The 21,738-nt window shown below is 36.6% G+C and overlaps 1 protein-coding gene across 1 annotated transcript in view; it reads left to right on the top strand.

Annotated features, from left to right (window-relative positions):
• The window catches only part of ACSS3 (acyl-CoA synthetase short chain family member 3), a 153,632-nt gene that overhangs the window by 38,934 nt on the left and 92,960 nt on the right, over positions 1-21,738 (top strand). Inside the window, exons 3-5 of the mRNA XM_019455239.2 lie at positions 8,954-9,142; positions 13,298-13,432; positions 17,480-17,620. Of these exons, the coding sequence (XP_019310784.2) occupies positions 8,954-9,142; positions 13,298-13,432; positions 17,480-17,620 (465 nt within the window). The remainder of the gene's footprint in view (positions 1-8,953; positions 9,143-13,297; positions 13,433-17,479; positions 17,621-21,738) is intronic.

Raw genomic sequence — 21,738 nt, 5'->3', positions numbered from 1 at the left:
ACAAAGTTTTTAAATGTTTATTTACATTTGAAAGAGAGAAAGAGACCGTGCACGAGTAGGGGAGGGGCAGAGGGAGAGGGAGACACAGAATCTGAAGCAGGCTCCAGGCTCCGAGCTGTCAGCACAGAGCCGGGTGCGGGACTGGAACTCACGGACCACGAGATCATGACCTGAGGTGAAGTTGGACGCTTAACTGACTGCACCACCCAGGCGCCCCTAGCTCTTTTCAAGTTAGTGGTTATATTAAACCTCAGCAAAGTAAAGGGGTGTGTATGAGAGTTTTTGTTTGTATTTGGCTGTATATGTTATATACTGTATTCATCATTTTAAGAAATTCCTTCTTTAATTTTTTTGAGTTTGTTTTCTCTATCTCTAATTTCATTTTGAATTACCTCTGAATTTGCTTTATTTTTTTAATTTTATTTTTGGTATTCAAACAATTGTGAATTTTTATTTATTTGCTAAATAAAAATGTGACCACTAGAAATTTTCATGAATATATATATACAGGGAGAATTGAGGAAGCCCAGAGTGTGCCAAATTTTCTTGATTTAATTCAAACTGAAAGTGTCTATGATCTCCACTGAAGGCAATTGTTTGAAATATGATTACAGTGGTGGTTGTAATTATGAAGTTTGGGTAATTTGGAGGAGAAAATTACTCTGAAATCAAGGGTCATGTCGCACGAGAAGTCCTTTCTCCAGCTCTGCCCTTTAAGGTGCTCTTTTCAAAGTGTGATTTCCATCTTCTCAGAAGTATGTCAGGGTATGATAATCTGATATTTCTTTGTCACATCATCATCATTTTCTTAAGCAAGAACTGAAAATGCAAAAACGTGCCGAACCTGCAGAAATTCAGCCCTGCCAGCACTTGCCTTGTTGAGGGGAAAGAATGCAACAGGGCGTGTGCAGTTTTCGTTCTTTAAGCTTCTTAAATAAGCAATAAGAACTTCAGTTGTACTGCAGTCGGCTCTGCTAAAAAGTACGTCTCTGTAAGGTGAATTACCTTTTCCGTGCTTGATGCTGGAATCATCATTCCGTGAATGATGCTGGTTTGAGGTTGAACTTCATTCACAGTGTTTTGTGTAGGTTTTTTTCTCACATGCCACTTTGTCAACTTTTAATGAAATGTAATATACATTCAGATGAGTACACAGAACCATGTTGGATTTTTCACAAACAGAACACACCCACATAACCGGATCAGGAGACAGAAGATCTCCACCCCCAGAAGCACCTACCATGCCTCATGTTAGTCATTTCTCATTCAGCCTTTATGGGATTATCATGCAGACATTGATACACCGTCCATGATGACATTTCCTTGCTTTTGAACTTTGTATAAATTGAATAATAGGATGCACTCATTTGTGTCTGGCTTTTTTTACTCAACTTTTTGTTCATGAGATTCTTTCGTGTAATAGTTTTCCAGACTGGTTGTACCCATTTACCATTCCCCCTTGCAGTGTATGAGAATGCTAGTTGTCAATAGTTGGCATTGAGAATCCCAAGTCTTTTTTTTTCTTTTTTTAATTCTTTTAACGTTTATCCATTTTTGAGAGAGAGAGAGAGAGAGAGTGAGTGAGCAGGGGAGGGGGAGAAAGAGGTGGGGAGACACAGAATCCAGAACAGGCTCCAGGCTCTGACCTGTTAGCACAGAGCCTGACACAGGGCTCACACCCACATACTGCGAGATCATGACCTGAGCTGAAGTCAGACACCTAACCGATTGAGCCACCCAGGCGCACCCCCCCCCAACCCCAAGTCTTTTTTAATCTGGGCCTTTCGGGTGAATGTGTGGTGGTATCACATTGTGCTTTTAATTTGCTTTTCCCTAATGACTGCTGAAACTGAGCTCCTTCACCCGTGCTTATTGGCCATTTGTTTCACTTTTCTGGAGTGCTCATTTGGATCTTTTGCCCATTCATTCTCCTATTGGATTGTTGTTACCTTGTTAGCAAGTTGCAGGGACTTTCTCACAATTTAAAGCGAATATCTTTTCAATATCTGAAAACCTCAAGAAAAAAATGATGAAGATTCTTTAGCGCCAGTGTTGCTGAGTTAAGTGCCTTTCAGAATCTAAAGCTAAGAAAATATTCTCCCCTGTTTTAAAAATCGTTAATGATAAAGTCTACACTGTGCTATTTTGACTGCTCATTCTTTGCAAGGATATTTAGAAGCGAATGCCTTCTGATAGAATACCTTAAAACAGGAAGTGTTATTTCCACTGTTTAAGGCTGTAAATGATCTATTGAACATGATATTATGTTAAATGAATGTTAGAGTTCTAGTTATGTTGATTTTTGAGTGGTCTGGTTAAGTCTTATTTTCCCGTAAGCCTTAATTTTTGTGAGCTATTTTGGGGGCACCTGGGTGGCTCAGTTGGCTAAGCATCTGACTTCTGCTCAGGTCATGATCTCGTGGTTTGTGAGTTCGAGCCCTGTGTCAGGTTCTGGGCTGACAGCTCAGAGCCTGGAGCCTGCTTCAGATTTTGTGTCTCCCTTTGTTTCTGCCCCTCCCTCACTCACACCCTGTCTTTCTCTCTCTCTCAAAAATAAATAAACATTAAAAAATTTAAAAACAATTGTGAGCTATTTTGTATAATGCAATGTTGTAAAATACGTTTTAGTAGACGCTTGTATTTCATGTGAAGTTGTACATGAGTAGGCACCAACTACTGATTTACATTTTTATCAAAATTGTAGCTAAAAGTTTGTTTTGAATAACTTCTCAACTTAATAAAATTTGTTAGATTCTAAGAATACTCCATGTAAATAAAATAAATATTATACCAATTTGATAGATAATATAGGAATTAATTAAATGAGAAAACAACATTTTAGTATCTCCTAGCTTCCTTTTTCCATGTTTAGAGTCATGTATTCAAAATACAAATGTCTAAATTAAATTTTTACATCAACCAAAATAACAATGCAACCATTCCCTTTGAATTTTCTCAGCAGACTTTTTGAGATTGTTTGAAGTGTAACCTCACTTCTTTTCACTTCCCTCTACAACAGAAACTATTTCACCATGATTTGAAGTCCAGAACACTTTATTTGTAACTTTCTCCATGTATGGGTTTATTTTTGCTTTTTACATTACTTGTTAGTATATCTACTTATTAGCGTATTTCTTGGCCAAAGTAATACCCCTTGAAGATAGAGTTAATATTTTATTTATGTATTTGTTTTTAGACCAACACAATGTCTAATACAGACCTCACAGCATACTCTCATATTATATAGAAAGAATAGTAACTCATCCATTAAAAAGTAAAGAAAAATGTAATCCTTGTCTGAGAGAAATAATTATTTCCAAAAATATCACTTGTCTCCTCCACATTGTGAGTTTCTTTTTACACTGGGAAATTTTTATTTTTTAATATGGTGAGAAATTTCCTTGTTTTAGTGCATTGCCTGACTGTGAAGGTTTATATCCTGCCTCAGCTAAAACTCTGCTTATAACATTTACCTTAACTTGGCTTTCTTGCAAGCCTGAAATTCTGGTTCATGGCTTTTATTCTTACATTTGCTTAACTGATTATTTTTATCATTCATTGATAGATTCTTAGTAGATGATTTGTATTATCTTCAGAGTGGCTAAACTCTGACTTTTAGAAAGTCAACTTAACAAAATCAGTAGACTGTTTTGAATTCATTTTTCTGGACTGGAATGATGATGGAGTCAATTTACTTATTAAAACATACTTTTAGGGCACCTGATCTATATGGCACTACTGTGGGCATCATAGACTGCAGTAGTGAATATTATAATCTTTTCCCATAGGGAAGTTGCATTCTAATTAGGGAGCTACATTATGAATAAAAAGATAATACACCATAAATGAAAAATTATACAATATAAGTAAAGAAAAATATGCTACAGAGTGACTTGGGCTGCCATTTTAGATGTATGTCAGAGAAAATTACTTGTCATCGAGGAGATGACCCAGTGACACAAACCCAAATGCAGGCTGGGAGACAACCATGTTCCCATTTGTGTGAAAATCAGGTGAAACAGAGGCCCCAGAACAAGAACAGACTTGGACCACCATGGGGTGCCCGGAGGCCCGCCATGAGAAGAGAGTGGAAGAAGGTGAGGTTGTGGGAGCCTCCGGGAGTCAGATTCCATAGGACCTTGGGCACCATTATAAAGACTGTATTTTATTCTAAGTATGATGGAAAGCTCCATCACTTTGATTTCTCCAAAGAGGAAGCTGTGGTGGGCAAGATTGGAAGTCAAGAGATGACAAATGGTCCAAGAGAGAAATAAATAGGTCCCCTTTAGCTTAAAATCTCCTTAATGATAGCAACAGTTGCTTGCATGGGCAATTAAAGGATACCACCACTTTGTGCCTTGTGGAAACTATTCCATATGCATATCTTTATTTAGGATCTCTGGCTATACCTACTAGGCTTGAAACAAGTCTGATTCGAACTTTTATAGAGCAGCTACTTGTAAATTCCCTGCTTGCTCCCCATTTTTCAGGGTGGTTTTATATAGCATACTAAGGGAAGGTTTCTGAATATTTTTCAAGTAGAATCCTCGGAAAAGAAGTCTGTTTTCTCAGATAATATAATTGGTTTTTCAATTAGTTATATTTTCTGTGATTGATTAGACCAGGGTTTGCAGGGTGACATCACTGCAGCTTGAAAATAGGCTTCCTCGTGTCTTCTCTTTCATATAATTTTCTTTGACATGGCCCTGAAATTGCCCCTAATTATTATCTTTTTGCTATAATTTGGACACCAGCTCTATCTTTCTCATACAAACATTATTTTCTTTAGATGGACACACTTGCTGCTTGTGAAGCAGGTGCTAATTTGCTCTATAGAACATAGTGTTTGGTCAGTTTCACCTAATGTTTATATTTGTGTCCTGGGCATTTGATCATGAAACTATACTAACCCACAGACTGCTTGTGAATGAAGATTTTGCAGAATGAATACATAAAATCTATAAAATTCTTTTTTATTATTTATATGAGCATGTTTTCATTTTATAATTTTAAAGTTTAAAGTTTTTACTTGTGTCAAAATAAGCATGTGTTACATATAAACCAAATACATGTGTATACTATTTTATATAACATAAATATCTGTTACTGTATTTTCTTATGTTGGTATTACTATTTATTCATATTATTTTTCCCTGGACTCTGAATTGCTTTGCTTTAAGGACTATGTCTTCCTCTTTTGCATCTGACTTGCAAACTTGATTTTAGTATACATAGCTGATACTGTATAAATTGAGTCAGTAACAGGGCACTCATATGTTAGAATGGTTTTAAATTAGTACCAAAATAATGATTAATTCATATAGTCTCTAGTGGGAAGAAACAAATAATGTTGTATCTAAATGAATATGTGTGTTCATTTTGTTTCTTCAGGCTTCCTTCACAGCTCAGTTATCATCATGCTAGCAGAGAGGCATGGCCTGACCATGATTGCATAGCATAGGTCCTGCCCTTAACTCAGACTAAAAACCAAATTTGGTGGTGTGTGAGTGATAAAATGATTAGATTGTTTACAAATTAAAACACAACTTTAAGAAGGTACAAAAATGAATATGGATTGGGTGAATTACACATGATTTAACTTTTCCTTTAACTATAGTTGAGAAACTATAAATTATACAAGATATATGTTAAATATTTTCCCTTTGGATAGCAATAGAAATTATAAATTTACATTCAGATATCTATGGTAGGATAAGACTATAACATTAAACAAAAAGAATATAGAATTTCTTTCTCTTTGATAATTTTACATCTGAAGGTCAATAAAAGCAAGGCGAGCCCTGAAATAGCAATCATCACATCCCCCTTGTGTTGAAGCTTCATAGCACTTTATTTGAGCGATTATGAACTTTCAGGTGACTGGGATTTCTAGATTTTTCCTCTGTTTGCTGCTGCTCACCCTTCTTTTCAAAATGATTGTATTGTGTCTGAAGTAAGACCTAAGTATTCTGTTCTAGGTCTCCCATATTAACTAATTCTAGATTTAATATTAGTAAGAAATACTTTTTAATGAAATATTATCACATATGTTCATATTAAACCAATGTCCATTCTTGCAATGAGTTAATATTTTGTTTTCCATATGCATATTTATTAGAAATCTCACCAGAAATGAATGTTTTCCCCTGTTTTCATTCATATATATAAATATATATGTAAAATTTCATATATGTGTATCATTTATATCGATATAATTTCATACATGCATATCATTTACATAATTTACAATGTAAACTTTTACTGGAGCGGCATTTATCCCTGGAAACTACTGAAAAATAGATTTTCTCTGTTGATCACATATAGCTTTTTTTCTCTAGAGCAACTCTGGTGTGGTTAGCACAGTATCAAAACATTGAATGGCTACAGGAAGCCAGTTTAAGAAGGCCAGATGGGCGCCATCTAGTGGTTGTACACACCTGCTGCAGCCTAATTTATTGAAGGTTGTCTTCATTCAGGGAAGTGGTTCACAATTCAGATGCTGGAGCCAAGTAGGTAACATAAGTGGGAGAAGTGGGTGGGAAAAAAATTCATTATCAGTATATATCACACCTTTATGGCTATAGAACTATGGTTTAAGCATATGATATAAAATAAACAAGATGTAGAAGAATACATTTTAAACTCAGGATGGAAAGAAAAATTAATTCTCTGCCAATAATGCCCCCAGGAATGGTGAGCTCAACCTAGTAGCTGATCATCAGGTTCAGTTGATAGTTGTTATTCAAGAACACAGGCTCGGTGTTGCTAGACTTGACAGTTTTTCAGGAGAACCTGGAAAACTGGATTTGTATATGAAACATTCTAATTTAATATGTTGGCTCATTTTTTTGAAGCTGTGACATGACTCCAACTTAAATACTTCTTGGGGTCTCATTGGGTCATTTTGAGATCTTTTTTTCAAAAACTTTTTTGAATTCATTGATTTCATTTCTTTCAAAGGACAGAAAAGTTTTGGGGGACATCTTTCAGCAACATTGAGAAGTGAGACTAGAATATAAAGTTACTGAATAACTACTAGATTGGGTGTTGGTTGAAGGTTATTTTTATTCAGCAATAGGCACTATTCAAGATGTTGAAGTTATAGCTGTAAATAGGACAGACTTCTCATTGGTCTCTCCTAGTGCTGTAGCTTAAATGGGATACCCAGTAATGTGATCACAGAGCATGGTACTTTTCTGCATGGATTGCACACTGAGGATTTGGATAGAACCTTCCAGTGTTTATTTTGGTCTTTAGCTCCAGAAAGAATTAAAGTTCATGATTATATCACTTTGGTGTATCTTTCTCATAACTTGATGCTGGGCAGCTTTGAGTTCTTAAAAAATAGCACTAAATTATACCATGCAAATAGGAGAGAATAAAACACTAAGATAGCTGTCTGTTACTTTCTGTCTTTCACCAGAGCCCTTAATTTTGACCACATCTTTCCCCCTCTGCACAGAGGAAGGGAATAAAGAGAAAAAGGAAGAATGATCAGGATCCCAAATCCTTTCAAATTGTTGAAAAAGTAGGAAAGGCAGAATAAAATGAAAGGATCCATATAAATAGCCCTGCGGCCCAATTCCTTGTCTCAGGTCTCCTCTGTTCATTACCTTGAGCAGCCACATCCAAAGGCAAGCCAAGGTCCTTCCAGTTGCCCACTGGACCCCTACAGTCCTTTCGTTAGCTCTCTGACCTGATCTACGACCACTTTCTCACTTGTTCTTTCTGTTCCAGCTCCCTAGTCTCCTTGCTTTTCCTCCATCACATCACAAATGATCTCCCTTACACCTCTGTGCTGGTGTTCTCTTTGTCTGAAATAGTATACTCCACTCATTCTTAACTTTTACATTCCTTGCTAAAGTGCTACTTTCTGAATGAGGTCTACCCTCACCTTCCCACTGAGAATTACATTTTCTGCATTCTCAATCCCTCCACTTTGTCCTGCTCTCCCACCCCCAACAGTACTGACTACCTTTTCACATAATAGATCACTTACTAATTATGTTTATTGTATTTCTTCTGCTAAACCATAAGAGATCTTTGTCCTGTTTTGTTTACTGGTGTATCAGAAAATAATGTCTGCCATATACAGGTGCTCAATATACATTTTTTAAGTGAAAGAATGTTGAACTTCTTTTTCATAGGTCTGGGTGTATTTTTCATAACCTGTTTTAATTTCCAAAACACATGTTAAAAGTTAAGCAAAGTTTGTATGTTTGGTCTCAATGTACAGGGCAGTCACTTTGTATAGATAATTAGTATAAAAAACTATAAAGAAAACATAATTGGCTCGAAGCAATAGAAAGGGCAAAGAATATGAGGTCAAAAGATTTGTGATGGTATCCTGGCTGTATTTACTACCTCTCTGCTTCTGAGTTAGCTGTTTATTATATCTGAGTCTCAGCTACCTTATATTTAAAATAAGAATAATAATAACAGAATCTACTTACTTACCTTATAAGTAGATGATATGTTTTCTTTCCTAACATGTTCTTGTCTCTTTTAATAGTTAACCCAGTGTAGGTCTAAATTTGCCATTATTTTACTTTTCTGTTCACTTGACAGATTTGCCCTTTAGAATAAAAGCTCCATGGGGATATATCTGTGTGCTTGTTTTTCATCATTATGTTCCCAACTCTAAACACAGTGTCTGGTACATCATAGTTGCTCACTAAATATGTTGCTGAATTAATAATTAAGCAAATTTAGGCCATAGAGTTCATGTGGCATAATAATAATAAGTTGGTTCATAGTCAATTATTGTCATACTGTTTGTTATTACTGTTATTACTCTCACTATCTAAGCTCACATCATCATCAAATATGTGTTACTCAGGCTTCTTTAATCCACTACCAAGAGGATGATCAACTTCTTGTGTTACTGTCTTAACTTAGAAGTCTAGTGAAATAACACAGAAAACACTTTGCTGATGTAATGATTTTGTTGTAGGTCTCTAAGCTGGCTGGTGTTTTGGTCAAGCATGGTGTCAAAAAAGGTGACACTGTGGTTATCTACATGCCCATGATACCGCAGGCGATGTATACCATGCTGGCATGTGCAAGAATAGGAGCCATCCACAGTCTCATATTTGGGGGATTTGCATCCAAAGAACTAAGTAGTCGTATTGACCATGCAAAGGTAAGTGCTTTATTTGGAGAAATCAAGTAGTAGCTATGTGTAGTACAGCCATAGTTATCTGTGAAGGAACCATCTGGAAGTGCTCTGTACTTACTAGATTCCCCTTTCCAATGAGATGCTTAAAGTTTTTATATATATATATATATATATATAAATATATATATATATACACACACACACACACACACACACACACACACACACAGTGAAATGCAAACCTAGGGGCCCCTATATATCTATATAAGTTTGCATTTCACTGTGTGTGTTTATATATATATGTAAACTTAAAGTTTACATACATATATAAACTTAAAGTTACATATATATATATATATACACACAAAACTTAAAGTTTACATACATATATAAACTTAAAGTTACATATATATATATATACACACACACACACAGTGAAATGCAAACCTAGGGGCCCCTATATATATATAGGTTTGCATTTCACTGTGTGTGTATATATACATACACACACACACCATATTTTATTTTGGGGTCAGTTTTATGTGAAAAACATCTTGCTAGATGCTGTGAGGGATGTAAAATAGAAGATTAGGTATATACTTTTCAAGTTAGCTTGCCATGTATATGGGTATATAAGACATACAGGGAAAATAACTAATAATCAATTTATTCACTTACCATATATTTATTAACTTCCCACAATATGCCAGGTACTGTCCTTAAATCCGGATAATGAGTGATACTTATCAAATGGATGGAACGCATATTAAAGTTTTATAATTTACACACGTCCAGGAATGGTGGTATACCACCACGCAGTGGTTCAGAGGGGTGCCAGTAGGGGTAGAGTTACATCTTCAAATGGGGGTACTAGGATAACAAGCTTGATTAGGCTGTTGTGAAGTGATGATTGAGATATTACATTGAAAGCACGTAACACAGTACCTGGTATATAGTACTCATTTAAAAAAAGGTTAGCTATCGTTCCTCTATGAGTCAGAAAACTTTGTTCTGGCAAGTTACCAGATAGTAAATGTTTTAGGCATTGTGGTTTACACGTGGCTGCAGCAAGTACTCAGCTGTGCTGTTGTAGCACACAAGCAGCGTTAGATACTACGTAAGCAGAGGGCATGACAGTGTCCCAGTGAAGCTTTGCAGAAACATGCTGTGGGCAGAGTTTGGCTCTCAACTGTCATCCGTAGACCCCTGACTTAGAGGAAGGAGTGATTTCTTTTAGTTGGGGTGGCTGAAGAAGACTTCCTAGAGGTGAGATTTGGGTTAGATCTTGGCCAAGATTCAGCTAGTTGAAGAGAATGATGTCAGGGGATCCAAAAGAAGAAAAAAAGACTATGAGTCCAGCATTCGAGAGGAAAGGGTAAAATTCATTTGGAGGACAGTGAAGAGACTGAGGAGCCCAGAGAGGGAGAGATGGTGAGCTTGCAAAGTCAGTTTTTGTCTGAACTGGGTGCTGTAGATCTTGACCTGTCAACGTTTTTGAGCAGGTGGGTGTCTTGTTGTAGGCAATGCTAAGAGGAGGAAGGTCTTGCAAATAACGTGAATGGGGAAGAGGGGAGGGTGAAAGAAGACATTTTGCACGTGATCTGTTTGTGAAGTGTTGGGTAATGTGCAGCAGACTAATAGCAGTGGGAAGATTAAGGAAGGAAGGTCGTTATGGGAGTAAGAGATGGTTGGCTTTCAGAGTTCCATAAATCCGAGATGAGACATTCCTAACAAGGGAACTAATATCTGATATTAGTGCGAGATAGACAGTGAGGGTTTGCATATCTGACTTCATCTTGTAATAGATCAGTTATTAGAACTAGGAAGCTGGCTTGTGGACTAACTAGATAGATTTGTTCCCCTCTCTTTTTTAAACTTGTTGAGTTAGTGCTTATGAAGGTAAATCTAGGGGGAAATATCAGTCAGTCACTGACCTGGAAACCAGTGGGCATTTGGGGGCTTCTCCAACGAAGGTATAGACTCCAGTTTTTTAACTAAAGAAATCCTTAACACCATTTGGATAAAAGAATGAGATATATTATTTTCTTTTTAAAAAAATTTATATGATGTGGGGAAATTTAGATACATAAAAATAAGGATTTATAAAATGTTTACTATATCACTTGCTAAGTTTTCATTACACACACACACACACACAACCTTGTTAAGCAGCTTAGGCAATGAGTGTATATTCCTATGGGCAAGACCTTTGAGCAGGTCAAATTAAAGGTGAGAAGATAGAGATATATATCTGAGATATTTGGATAGAATTACTCAGGAATGATTGAAATCAGGAATGATTTTGATGTCAGGATTTTCAAATAAACTGGCTCAAGAAAAAGCTTTATGTTGCCGGCTGACGATGGGAAGAATGTACAGTACCCTAACAAGTCAGTCTAGACTAAATAGAGCCTCCAATAAAAGGCCGTTAATAGAAATGTAGAAAGGATTCTTTTTCAAGATGAAGGTTCTAATTTTGACTTTATTAAATTATTCAAGTTTTGATATATTCTCTATATATTTTTAATTTGATATGGAACTTACTTTCATTTATTCTGAATTCTAATCTTAGGAAATATTGCCTGGAGTTATTTTTGTGAGTATTACAGATAGTAAAATGTGAATTCTATTCAAATGCTGGATCTTTAAAAATATAATAAAAGGAAACAAGACTTATTTTTGTTTTCTTTCCTTTGTGTGTGTGTGTGTCTTTTAAAAGGTAGCTTGATATAGTGGGAAGAGACAGGTTCTGTAATCAGACAAAACTGGCCCTCTTTCTGATTCCACTACTTGTAACCTGGGGCAAGCTATGTAACTGCACTGAGCCTCAGCTCCATGAATATTAAATGATATTCAAAAAGCAGACAGTAATGATATATGCATATACTTGGTATAATATAAACCTTCCCTAGATGAAATGTATTGTAACTAGAAATCAGAATTCAGGAATAGATGCACTGTCTTGGATTGATTATCTGTCTCTTGAATAATTTATTAGCTGCCTCCTTTGCTTTGGATTTCTTGGTGAAGAAACAGTGTACTTAAAAGAATAAAGACATGTTTGTTTCTGCAAATTAATGAGAATTTTGGTTCAGTTCCAAAAACATTTGAGAGCTTACCATATGGCAAGCAAGCATTGTACCAGGCATAGAAGACAAAGAGATAAATGGGATCCAGATTTGGCCTCAGAGAGCTTCCTGTGCAGTGTGTGGCTGAGGGAACATTTGACTATATAGTAGGGCATCTGAGGCCTGCCCAGAATGGAGATTAACCCTAACTTCTTAAGCTTCCAGGGACTCCTTTTGGCTACATCTCTGTATATCTTGAAGGAGACTAGAAAGTTGTCAGGTAAAGAGAAGTTACCGAGTGTATCTTAAGGAGCAGGTTCAGGCTTGTGGGGCTTGAAGCTTAAATCATTTGGGGGCCCTTTTAAGAAAAATACAACAAAATTACAAATATAGTATTTGGCAATGAGAAAAGAATCGCGAAAGAAAAATCAGAGATTCGAGCCCTTTTTTCTGTGGTCACATTTAAGGAGAGATGCTGACATTTAAAAATGTAGTAATGCTTCCTGATAGCAATTGGCTGCTCTCCCCACCTGAGAAATACTACAAGGTCACAATAACCAGCGGGTACAAAGGTCTCAGTAAGTGAGGGGCCCCTAGGTTTGCATCTCACTGGTTCAGGGCAAGTCTATCTGGTTTCATGAATTCTTTGGATAGTATTTTTTATTTAAAAAAATTTTAATGTTTATTTTTGAGGGTTGGGGGGAGAGGGGCAGAGGAGAAGGGGACAGAAGATCCCAAGCGGGCTCTGCGCTGATAGCCTGATGTGGGGCTTCAACTCATGACCCTGAGATCATGACCTGAGCCAAAGTCAGAGGCTTAACTAGGTGAACCACCAGGTGCCCCTGGGAAGTATTTTTTAACAGCTCATACTCACTAGCCCAAAGCCTCACTGAACTTGTAGTTTCAAACAGGTTAGATCTGTGTGGAATTCGTTAGGTCTACAACATTTACAAATGAATTTTTTGTTTTCAAGCCATTTATTCAATAGAGAACAGAATCATTAAAACATTTCTTTAGAAATGTCAAATTGCCAATCTGCACCTGAAATATTGGGATTACCTTAATTGGTGTTGTTAAACTTTCTCAATTACTGTTATTTTTTCCATTGTAGCCCAAGGTGGTTGTTACAGCATCCTTTGGGATTGAACCCGGACGGAGAGTAGAATACATACCACTTCTAGAAGAAGCACTGAGACTAGGACAACACAAACCAGATCATGTTCTCATTTATAATCGTCCAAATATGGTAATCTGAATATTGAATTTGGTTCTTGCGTATGGTGATGCACTAAGGATTATTCTAGTGTTGACCTTATGAAATACTTGATTTATACACCATTTAATATACTTCCTGAATGTCACAATTTTGGCAAAAAAAAAACAAAAAACTGAAAAAGGTATGAATGATGTTTTCTGTCTTTATGGAAAAAAACTAGCTTAGGAACGCCTGGGTGGCTCAGCCAATTGGGCATTCGAGTTCAGCTCAGATCTCACGGGTCTTGTGTTCAAGCCCCACATTGGACTCTGTGCTGACAGCTCAGAGCCTGGAACTTGCTTCAGATTCTGTGTCTCTCTCTCTCTCTCTGCCCCTCCCCTGCTTGCGCTGTCTCTTTCTCTGTCGCTCAAAAATAAATAAACATTAAAAAAATTTTAAAAACTGGATTAAAACAATAAGATTGAAATACATATAGTAATAATATGTCATGTTGATGAATTGGATTCTCTGCAGAATCTATTGTGGTGCCATATATTAATTTAAATTATAACAATAATGATAATTTTAACAAACACTGGCCGCTTACCATATGATTTTTGATATTCTGGTAATGAATGGTTTTTAAAAAATCTTTCTGACAACTTTGTGAGCCGGGTGATAGCATTATTCCTATTTTATGGAAGAGGAATTCAGTGAACAGCGATAAAATAACTTGCCCAGCTGGTGTCAGAGTCATGATCTGAACACATGCATTCTGACTACGTGCTTGATCCCCCAGCTATCCTGCCTCGTGGAGAGGTATGATTATTTGTATATAAAATTTGTCTTTCAATAACTTTAGAGAAGGCATTTAGTCTAGAAATAAAAACTATGTTCAAGAGAACAAAATATGAATATTCTAAGCACATAAATTATTCTGTGATCCATGAAGGAAGAAAAAGCAGTATAATACAAAAAATGAATGTAGTTTACAGTGCTTTTCCTAGTAAATTTGATCTAATGATCACCTTATTTCTATATCCAAGCGAGTGTCAGCAATTTATAGTAGAACCATCTTGGGTTCCTAGCAGTTTACAATTTTTTGCAGAAGAAAAATTATAAGAGTGCAAAGAATCGTGTAATGTTATGGAACTCTTGAGAGGTTATCTGCAGAAAATGCTTAAATGACAGGATACAAGAAGAGAAAGCATTAAAGCTATGTCACTTTGATTACCACCTAGCAATTCCCATTACCACATTAAATTCCTGTGTAAAGTTTTAGTAGTCTGTGGTTATGAACCACGTCCCTCAACGATTTTAATATTCTTACTGTCTCAAAGAATTTTGAGTTTCTTTCAGATGCCCTCAAGCATATTTTTTTTTTAAAAAAAGGCCTGTTGCTGTTAAGTTAAGGAATACAAAGTTAGCAATAAAAGAGGCTTGGGGTATGAGGAGGTTAGAGGAAAGGTAGGAACACATACACATACACACAGGTGTTTCTGTGAGTATGTGTGTGCTAATCATGTATGTGTGGGACATTCACACATACGGAAAGTCATGAATTTGTAAAGAATTTATGCTATGCCCAAAGCTAAGTACTTTCAAATACTTCTTATTTAATTCTCACAAACGAATGAAGTAGGTGCTGTTACTGGTCCCATTTTGCAGATGAAGAAACTGAGTTATGGAGAGGTCATAGCTCAAAGTCACAGCCAATAATTGAGGCCACAATTTGAACTTGGTTTGATGACTTTTACCCAACAAGATATATACTATTTCTTTTACTTGTTCATATGTTTACATATTCAGTAAACACACTGAATATGGGTATGCAAGTTTCCTATTCAGATTTTTCTAATGCACATCTCTTCTCTTTCCTGCTAATAGGTACAGACCCACTGCTCCATCCCTCCCTCCCCAAATGGCATACTTTCCCTTTTTCTTGAGGCTCTTCCCTCTATTTTGACTTATCTTTATTTTATTTTTAAAGTTTATTTCTTTATTGCAAGAGTGAGAGAGCACGTGCATACAAGCAGGGGAGGAGCAGAAAGAGGGAAAAGGAGAGAGAGAGAGAGTCCCAAGCAGGCTCTACATTGTCAACATGGGCCCTGATTGGGGTTCCATCTCACAAACCCTGAGATCATGACCTGAGCTGAAATCAAGGGTCAGACGCCTAACCGACTGAGCCACCCAGGCGCCCCAACTTGTCTTTATTTTAGATGAGGGCTTTGGATGTCTCCTGTCCTTTATAGTAGGCCTGCTGTTTAGTTAGTAATTAAGCTCAATGGACTGGATTTGCTTTCAGCTTAGAAACACAAATTATGAGGCTCTGCGGTGTGTCTCATTAACCAGGATTGCGTTTTTGCCAAAGGAGGTAAAAACCTGGCTGCCACTCCTAAGCCTCAGGCAGGCGACGACAGAATCAAAGGAATATCACATCAGTCAACTCTGGTGCTCTGCCAATATTACTCTTTAAGAACGATAACAGGACACATCTATAGAAGTAAATGGACAGATGTAGAAGCTAATGCTGATTTTCCCTCTCTTCCTTTTGTCAAATCTTCTTTACATATGCCTGTAGAGGATTTTCTTAGCCTGAAGAAAAACCATTCATTCAAGTCCTCATTGTGTTCATCTGTAAAAATTTTTGTGATCCTCCGTTGACATTTTTCATTATAGGGTGTGATAATTTTTTTATGGGTCTGTGATTGTAATGTCAGAGGCTTGGTAATTTGAAATTTGTTGTGTTTATCTGATTCATAAAAACAAGTGGAAATATACAACTGGGTTACAGTTAACTATTTTTATTTATCTCAGTGGTACATTCCAGCTGCATCAGAGTGAGGCTGGAGAAGACAATTGGGCCTTAAACTTCATCTTCATGAAGTTCTGTTCTGATGGTTATCTATTATTATTTATTCACAGAGGCATTTTGTTTGTGACATCATATTTAAGTGTTATTTTGTAAATGTACTCATTTAAATATATGATCATTTTTTACAACCCCGATTAATATGTTAAGGACCCTGAAGAATGGAAGTGGCCTGGCTTTTCTAAATCCCTCAGAGTCTCTGGGCTTCACCCAGGGATCACCTGGATGAAATGAATGGTTACATACATTTTAGGTGGTGGATCTTACTAACTCTCACTGAGGAATGTGTAGCCTATATTAGTAAATTCCCCAAATGTAAACTTTCTGGTATGTCATCTGGAGTTTAGTTAACATTTCAGAAAATAATTAGACATGTACTGAGTCTTAATTCTATTTACATAACTGTGACCCTCCATTAGAATAATTTTCCCATAAGCCACTTCCCTACTCTTTATCTATCTGGCTTATTTCATTGGCACCATCTTAAATAAAGAGGTCTCATTCTTTTTAAGGTGTCTCTAAGTCATGACTATTATCATAAGGTTTATAACACAGAGCTCAGTTCTAGGAACAAAAAAGAAAGCAAACATGTCTGCCATATTAATCAATGACTTGTGGGAAAAATTGGGTAGCATTCTAGATATGTCACATACACTCATTAGTTTTCAAAATTAATTTTGTTCTTGAAAAAGCAAAAACAGATTTCTCCTCCACCCTTGAAAATGATTTAATGTTTCCTCATTTGGAAAGATGGCCTCAGTGTTAGTGCTAAGTTGCCCTTATATAAAGAAAAATTTTAATGGGTTAGTTGATACTGTATTATGAAGACTTTGGTTCCAAAGTAAAAGAAGAAAAGTTATAAAAATAGAAACTGGTTTATAAAGTTAATGGTGTATGTATGTTTATGGAAAACATGAACCTCTGTTCGTTAAGCTCTGACTGTTGATGAAAACATGACTGCATCACATTGAATTTCTTACATATTTCCTTAGATGTGAATAAAACATGTTCTTTTGTTGAAGCCAACATCAAACTGTTGGACTTTTTAGGAATATTTATTTTAAGTCATGACCTTGAAATATATAGTCTTAAATCTGCTAGTTAGTGCTATATAGGCCTAGATTTCCAATCATATGCTCAGACTAATACAGATTTAGCCAGTCTGCATTGTTCTCCTGACTTAACCTCCTCTGTTCAGTGCATATTCCTGTATAATTTCTGTGCAGGAGACCGTTCCCTTGGCTCCAGGTCGTGACCTTGATTGGGATGAAGAGATGGCCAAAGCACAGTCACATGATTGTGTTCCTGTTCTTTCAGAACATCCGCTGTATATTCTTTACACGTCTGGAACAACAGGGCTGCCGAAGGTATTTGCTCTCTTAAAAATAAGTATCTATAGTGGCAGATTTCTTTTGCCCTGAGAATGTTTGATTACTGACTGAAAATGCAACTGTACCTGAAGGATTAGACTTGGGTACTTTGTACCTTAAAGCTATGTTATGTTCAAATCTAGAAAAATATTAATTATATTTAATGTCAAATGCTTTGCCCCTATTTCTTCCGAAATTTTCACATACATAAGCAAGCTGCTATTGATTTAGTAACCTATTAAAATGAATAGGTATTTGATCAAACATCAGTTGGTTTAATACAATTTTATAAAACTATATTTTAAATTAAATAGTTTTATTTTCTAAATTAAGGTGTAACTTTTATAGAGTATGGAATTGATTTTTGATCTAGGGGAATTCAATTCTTTGTTATAAATGCAAGATTGAGAATTGGCCTAGACAGTTTGAACAACGGGCAATTTATCCAGAGTATTGAACTATGTGATTTGTAGCACTGAAGACACTCAAGGATTTTTAAATCTGCTTACCATGAAAGGTGTTTTCACAAAACAAAGTTAGAAGAATCAATATTTTTGCAGGTGTCAGATAAGAAATAAATATCACTTTTGTCTGTATCTCCAAATTATACTGTTTCTTCATACAACTTCATAAAGTCTTGCAATGTCATCTTCCTATTCATATTTAATTTTTTTTTAGTTTATTTATTTATTTTGAGGGAGAGAGAGAGAGAGAGTGGGAACAGGGAAGTGTCAGAGAAAGGGAGAGAGATAAAATCCCAGGCAGGCTTGCACTGTCAGCATGGTGTCTGACATGGGGCTCGAACCCAGGAACTGTGAGATCATGACCTGAGCTGAAATCCAGAGTTGAAGGCTTAACTGACTGAGCTACCCAGGTGCCCATATTAGGGAGTTCAGTAGTCACTGAATCCTAAAATTTTAGTGGGGGAAGGGGCTTTCACAATCACTCACATCCTGGAGGACAGTGGCCTCTTAATTAATAATTAGATTTCTGTAGCATCAGAGTTCTGAGAATGTAATTTGTTAATCATAAAATAGTGATTCCATTAGATTAGTTTTAAACAGAAAATTAAGATGTTCCACATCAAACTCACTTGCTTATAAAAAAGGAAATATTTGGTAGGGAGTATATTCTCTCTGAGGACAGAGACCATGTTTTATTACATTTTAGTCTACCATTGTGCTTTTTTTTTTAAGTTCATCTTTATTTATTTTTGAGAGAGAGATAGAGTGGGCAGGGGAGGGGCAGAGAGAAAGGGAGACAGAATCCCAAGCAGGCTCCGCGTGCTCAGCCCAGAGCCCAGTTGTGGGGCTCGAACTCACGAACCGTGAGATCATGACTTGAGCTGAAATCAAGAATCAAGATGCTTAACCAACTGAGCCATTCAGGTGCCCCACTACCATTGTGCTTTGTATGTAGTTTGGTGCTTAATAAATTTTTGTTGCATGCATAAAAAAAAAAACAAATTTGTGTCATTGTGGAATCAATCCCTTATGATTTTTTTCGCAACTCTGGTCATCTGAAAAATAAATATTCCTTCATATTGATGACTTGTTCAAGCAGTCCAAATGATCTTCTGGACCCTAACTTTAACCTTCCACCTTTTGCAATTCTGCATTATGCACCAGCTGCATAGAGTCTAACTGGATGTGTGGCTGTAAAATAAAATGGGATTCACCAAGTTATAATCTAATAGAAAAGTTCAACATGAAAGGGAATCCCTGACCCTGAAAACATAGTATAACCTAACCAAATATCCAAAATCACTTTAGCTCCTATTAGCCTGAAGGATTCTTATAAAAACAGTTGTGCCACTTCAAGATTTTAAGTTACCCTGAATTTCACTTGGTCTGGATGGGGATGTCTATGGCAGGAACGAAAGAGCTTGTTAGAGACTCAAACCTGACTCAGCCAGTGTGGTAGAGATGAAAGTAACATGTAGAGCATCAAATCGGAAAAATGGCGGTTCCAAATAAAGAAGGATCCTAGCTTTTCCAGGTGTTGTTCGGGTCAGGAAGTTCTCTCCTGGAGATGCCCAAACTGAAGATCATTTGAAGTTTCAGTCATTCTCATTTACTTCCTTATGTACCATCCTAAAGATAATCTCCCTTCACTAAATTGGAGAAGGCTTTAATTGTGTGGAGGTCTCTATTTATGTCAAATTCAACTCCATTCAATATACGTGTATTGAGTGTTCATTCTGTGCTAAACGATACGAGTGAACCACAGTCCCTTCAGTCTAATGGATTGAAATATTCATGAACACAGGTAGGCGAGGTAGACTGTTATCCCTGCACTATTTCTTTCTCGGAAAAGATGAGATTGAATGGTATCTGAAGGATTCCATTCAACAAATTCAACAAATAATACTGGGCACCCAAGTATGTGTTTGGTTATCTTTTTAAAAGTTTAAAAGTTTATCTTCTATAGCCAGGACACAGGAACTAAACAAAGAGCTATTTAATATGTGGAAAGTGTTGTGAAGAAAAAATAAAGCAGGGTAATCGGACCGAGTGGTGGGAAAAGTGGGAGAGCTGTTCTATTAAACAGTGGTCAAAGAAAGCTCTTATAAGGTGGTGTTTGAAGGATAAATAAAATGTCTTCATAGAGTGGCATCCTAGAGAGGACGGCACTGTAGGCAGAGAGGGTAAGCATAAGCAAAGGCAGGAGTGTGCAAGAAAGTTTCCAGGATGGCTATTGCATGTGGTACTAATGAGGAGGACAAATGATTAGATACATAGGCAAGGGCCAGACTCTTAACATTTAGCCAAGAAGTTTAGGCTATATTCTGTATGGAAGGGACAGAGGGCACTAATGCTTTTTAGGCAGGAGAGAAAAATATGAAGGAAGGTAAATCCTTGCAAGATTCTGTTGGGAAAATAAGCAAGTACACACAATGGAGGCAAGGAGATTTGTTTCCAGACTGTTTTAATTTAGGACTTTACTTAAGATAGCACATTTAATAAAGAGAAATCAGATCTGGTTCAAAGACAGGCGTGAGGCAGAGGACAGGTCCAAGACTCAAAACTGAGAACCCAGGCAGATGGTTTTGAGTATTTGCCAAATAGAAAAACAGGATGTGGTTTGGGGCTGGGGGAAGCTGAGAGTTTTTGAACATACTGAGTATAATGCATCTTGGACTGAGTATGATGCATCCTCAGATGCATACTGAGTATGATGCAACATGGAGATCCCTAGCCAGAGGTTGGAGATGGAGGTCTGGGTCCGAGAAGTGCATCTGGGTTGGGAGATAGACCTTTGTGGTTCATCAGCTCTGGTGTTTAAAGCATGGTGGTGAGTAGGTTTTGCAAAGTGGGACATGCAGAATGGCAAGAAAAGTAGTCATCTCTCAAGGTCCCTCAGAAATACTTCCTTCATTCCTCTAGTGCATTTTAGAATTCCAGTTGCATTGAAATTATACATTGTCAACAAACCTTTATGTCACTTATTTTATTCTACCTTATGGATACCAGTTTTTATTTACTTATCTTCATAATGTTGCATATTCTCAGAAGTCAGAATATATTTCATGTATCTTTGAATCCACTATGTCACTAACCTAAAAACTGGGCCATGGTAAATTCTCAGAAAATTTGTTAAATGATCTTTGACTTCTTGAGTTAGTTCCCAGACTCCTCTTTATTCAGAAGATTCTCATTTCACTTTTGGTAGGTATAATCAGGCTTAATGGGATCTGAAATTTTAATATTTGTATTTCCAGAATAGAAGTACAGGAAAGATGAGCACACATACATTCATGAAGCATTTAAATAATTTTAATGTCATCATACAATTTGTTCTCTCAATCTTTGGTCTTCATGAGGAGAAATAATGTTCTGGGCCCGTAAAAATATTCTGCTTAAAAATACTTTTCATAAGCACATATAAGACACACATAAGGCAATCTGTTCTTTGGTTAGAAGTTGAAGATCTATTTAGGACATATTTGCATCTCTGCATCTGCCAGCCCTGGATTTGTCAGGTTGCTCTATGAGAGGTTAATCTGTAAATATTCTAGCAACCACAACTGAGCGACTTTGCATACATTTCTGCAATGTTGTGGGCTTCTGTCCTGTTTAGCCTGGGTGACTGTATTCAAGATACTTCAAAGTACT

The sequence above is a fragment of the Panthera pardus genome, unplaced genomic scaffold (genome assembly GCF_024362965.1).
Source record: "Panthera pardus isolate Hobbes unplaced genomic scaffold, ASM2436296v1 HiC_scaffold_6, whole genome shotgun sequence".
NCBI lineage: Eukaryota > Metazoa > Chordata > Mammalia > Carnivora > Felidae > Panthera > Panthera pardus.
The sequence above is the reverse complement of the archived record's forward strand: the minus strand, read 5'-3'. Positions and strand labels throughout refer to the sequence as shown.